This window comes from Myotis lucifugus, unplaced genomic scaffold, assembly GCF_000147115.1.
Source record: "Myotis lucifugus unplaced genomic scaffold, Myoluc2.0 scaffold_7894, whole genome shotgun sequence".
In the NCBI taxonomy this organism is placed as follows: domain Eukaryota; kingdom Metazoa; phylum Chordata; class Mammalia; order Chiroptera; family Vespertilionidae; genus Myotis; species Myotis lucifugus.
This window is the reverse complement of record NW_005878942.1, coordinates 3003-7323: the sequence shown is the minus strand read 5'-3', so window position 1 is coordinate 7323 and position 4321 is coordinate 3003. Positions and strand designations below refer to the sequence as shown.

The 4321-nt window shown below is 48.0% G+C and overlaps 1 protein-coding gene across 1 annotated transcript; it reads right to left on the bottom strand.

Moving 5' to 3' along the window:
* Positions 1-397: 397 nt before the first annotated feature.
* LOC102426912 (myelin protein zero-like protein 1) lies at positions 398-2814 on the bottom strand (the record flags this gene model as incomplete). Its single annotated transcript, XM_023749399.1, is given in 4 exon segments — positions 398-519; positions 521-576; positions 1264-1477; positions 2598-2814. Coding segments are annotated over 4 exon segments (568 nt in total), but the record flags the coding sequence as incomplete, so codon positions are not given.
* Positions 2815-4321: the final 1507 nt, after the last annotated feature.

Genomic DNA, 4321 nt, shown 5'->3' with positions numbered 1-4321 from the left:
ACTATAAAAAAGGAAGCCCTGTGCCATCCCATGGGGGTGGAGGGGTCATTTATTAGCACAACTCTTCTTGATTTGTTTTATAGCTGCCTAACTGAAAAGAAGCACCTGATGAGATTATTGCCAAGAGATAAAAATTAAACTCTGAAACTGGGTAAGTGATGTCTGTGGCTTAATAATGCCACTGGCAGAGTGGCTGGTACTTAAACAGAGCCTGGACCGCTGAGCCGCTGGCTGCACCAAATCTGGGGAAGAAACTGGGAAACAGGGATTTGTGTCCAATCCCACACTGACCAGCAGTCACCTAAGCAGACTGCCTGACTCTGGCATTAAAGCAAACTGTACTAGTAGCAAACTCTTCCCAATTCTTTTCTCCATAAAAAATACAGACGTTTTTATAAACCCTGGTCCCTACCCTCTCCCCTCCCCGGAAGCAGTTTCTCACCCGGTGTAATCCCGCTTCGAGCTTCTCCTTCTGTAGAGGACAGCCAGAATCATGCTGATGAGGAGGGTGAGACCCACAAATCACAGCGGTCACGATACCCACCACCACCCACACCGGAAACATGGGCAACACCTCTGGAGAGAAAGAACAAAACAGTGTTAAGGTCCATTGTGACAAAGAGAAGAAATGGAGTTTTATTCAACTAAGAAGCAAGTTATCGTACCCTCTATTATTATCCAAATTATGAGATCCTAGTATCTAAGTAATGACATGCAAAGAGTAGCGGATAGAAAATGAGATACAGAACTCAGCCTTTCTGCACACACAATCCTTCTCAATGCGCTAGGATTCAAGCAAAACTGGGATGTGGCTTTACCTCCATCTACTCACCCACAAAGCAGACGTCGTGGGAGACACCAGAACCTGCATTTCCTGCTACTTCTCCAAAAATGGAAGAAACCGCTGTATTGTCTGCACAAACGCTAACACTTTCTCTTGGAGAATACTGAGACAGTACTGGCCTCCTTCTTCCCCAGGCTCAGCCCATCGAGCATCGTGAATTTGGTCTTACTTCTAATTCACATGAAAAAGTGATCTTCCTGAACCTGGGCCACTGGGCTTCGGACGGCAGATGTACACAAGGAGAGACCAGCTGCTCACCCCGCATGTGGGCAGCAGTGCCCACCCTCAGGTTCCCAGAAACAGGGCACATAGCCACTGGCAGGTCGCTCCCGGCACACACACCCCACAACGTACTCTCGTTTGCCACTCAACACGCGACACGGGACGGCGCCTTTGCTGCCCAGATACTCCGGAGGTACCTTTCTCTACAACATAGAGGCGGATGTATCCCGGGTAGACGACGATGTCGGGAGGGTTTTTGACGTCACAGATGTAGGTGCCGTTATGGATGAACTGTATATTTTCTATGTTGATCGATGCGTCTTTCTTGTCGAGGTCCCCAGCCCAGGTGATTCTGTCCTTGAAGGGCGGGTAGTCCCCGATGTACACTTGCCCTTGGGAGTAGTGGAAAAACTGCAATTAGAGAAAGAGGACACGTGAGCGCTTCCCAAAGGCAGGCGTTCTCCACGCTGCGCACGCGGGTGTGCTGTGCGGGCTTTTCGCAAAGACTTCAAAGGGAAAGAAACACGTCCCATTGCAAATGTCACGGAATCTAAGCCAGACAGGGATTTGGTTTCTGCTGAAAAACACACTTGTGTGTCTTCTCTCCTCCTCTTGACATCCCCGCGATACAGGGACAACCACAGTGACAACCACGCATAGTTTTATACATAAAAGGGAGACTCAAGCCATTTCCTCAAGGTCACAGCTGATAACAGGTCCGGCAGAGAGTCACAGAGGAGGAAGTGAGGCTCAGCACTCAGTGACCCGCTGGAGATAAAGGTCTTCGCCCCGGGCCATCCTCCTAGCACTCCCTGTGGAAGTTCTACAGTCTCCACTTCACAGACGAGAGGCAGAGCGTGGGGCCCTGGTTCACAAGCACCCAGCCTAACCAGCACTCATCTGGTTCTTGACTAACCTTCCTTTCAACCCCACGGCCTGTACTTCTGTTCTGCCACCTCCTCAGGGTGATTCATCGACAGTCTTACTCCTAATTGCTCCCGGGCAAGAGCACAGGCTGCTATCCCCCATTTCTGAACACCTCACAGACTCGCTGCACGGAGAGCTCCCAAAGACTATCACTGGAACGGATGGACGTGTGTGCGTGCGTGCGTGCGTGCGTGCGTAAATACTTAAAAGAAATACAAATAAAAGTGAAGCAAATGGCAGCTGAACAGATGCAGGATGAATTGTGAATGGAGTCAACAAGGTAAATCAGGGGCTGCGTTGTGGAAAAGATACATTTCAAAATGGGATGTGATGGTGGAGGAGATGGGAGTGATGGTGGAGGAGACGGGAGGGATGGCAGGTGACCGTGACACACAAACACGAGAAAACAAGCTGCGTTTAAGAGAAACTGAACTGGTTTTTTCCTGGAGAGCCGGAAGCAAGAGAAGCGCCCTGAAGTCTGTGCCAGACGACAGCCTCACTGGGTTTGGGAGGGATGGGTCAGAAGGGCTCACTGAACACACTGCAGGGGTGGGGAACCCTCTTCGGGGGGACTAGCCAAGAGCAGGCAGGCAGGCACTCCTACCGACACGGTGGTGTGGGATCCCTCTGGCTGGAAGCTCCAGGAGATTGTGGTCAACCTGCTGGTGGTGTTCGCAGACTTGAACTTGCACGGCAGCTTCCCTTGTGTCCCATTGGCCACGTAGATTTCTTTTGGGGTGTATACTTCCAAGGCTGATACGCCAGCAGTCACTGGAGAGAGAGAAACAGGAAGGGGTAAGAGTAGGATTGCATGGCCCTGGCTGGGTAGCTCAGTTGGTTAGAGCATCATCCAATGTGCCAAAGTTATGAGTTCGATTCCGGTCAGGGAACATACAAGAATCAATTAGTGAATGTGTAAATAAGTAGAACAACAAATTTCTCTCTCTCTCTCTCTCTCCCCCCATCCTCTGTATCTTTCTCTCTAAAAGCTATAAATAAAAATTAAAAGAAAAAAAGAGTAGGCTTTAGCATGAATACCACAGTGCATATTTATCAGAGAAGATGACAAAGACACAAGAAAATTACTATATATATACATATATATATACATATACAGTAACCTGCTGCCATCATGTGCTATATAAATCTCTGTCAAAAGAGAGAAAGGAAGAAACATTGATTTGTTGCTCTACTTATTTATGCATTCACTGGTTGCTTCTTATATGTACCCTGACTGGGGATCGAACCTGCAATCTTGGCATATCAGAATGATGCTCTAATCAACTGAGCTACCCGGCCAGTGCTTATCTTCTATGTCTAAAGCAATGAAAGCTATTCTAGGTAAGATGACGTCATTTAAAAGCCATGCTTTCTTATTTAACCCACCCACAGAACCATGCCTTCATTGGTGAAGTCGGTGTGCTAGGTACATGCATACTCACGAAGTAGTCGACCACACTGGGTCCCATTTTAATTCACCCGTTGACATTTTCCAGTTAGCCTAAGCCCAGGAAATAGTACTTAAAATCCTATCAGTCAGAATATAAAAATAGCTTTTCCCTCCAAGATCCATAATCAGAGGCAACTGCAGGAATTATGAGGCTTGCTGCTAAAATAAAATAATCTTCCTTCAGAAGGAGACACTTCCATGGAAGCAATGAAGGTTACAAAAAAACTTATTTGACCTAAAATTGGAAACCAGGAGAGCAAATTCAGAAAAGATTAAAAACACCCATCTTCAAAATAAGGTCTTTTTCTAAGACATCACTTGGAGAGAACCCGTATCTGGAGTGTCCCAATTATTCTCAGAATGTCACGGACCAGCAGAGTAAGGAGGCACTGTCCCGGGACGGAGGGGCTCAGTCAGAAGTTCTCCTTCCTGAGTCTTAACTGGGACTCCCAGCCCTCACAACCATCTTCCAAATATTTATTCTCAGGACACAATGAACACTTTTGGCTATTCTTTCAAATAAGCCGATAGCCACACTACACCAGGCAGATTTTTTCTGCTAAAGAGGGTGGATTATTATTATAGGGAACAATGGATGATTATTTGTGGTCCAAGCCTCAAAACAAGCCCTCCTTCCACACAAGAAGCAAACAAAGGGCGTCCCTCGCCATTGTGGGCGGCAGCACGGCAGCCCCGGGCCCTGGAGTTCACCACGCAGGGCAGAGCCAGGCTGGCCGCTCTGACCCCTGATTCCAGGAAGCGGCGCGGCCTGGCAACCCTGACTTACCCTGTGATTCCGCCGGTGTTCCCCACAGTGAGGAGCCCCGCAAGGAAAGGCCGTCTTTAAAGTCAATAAATAAGGTTTCTCAAGGATTTTC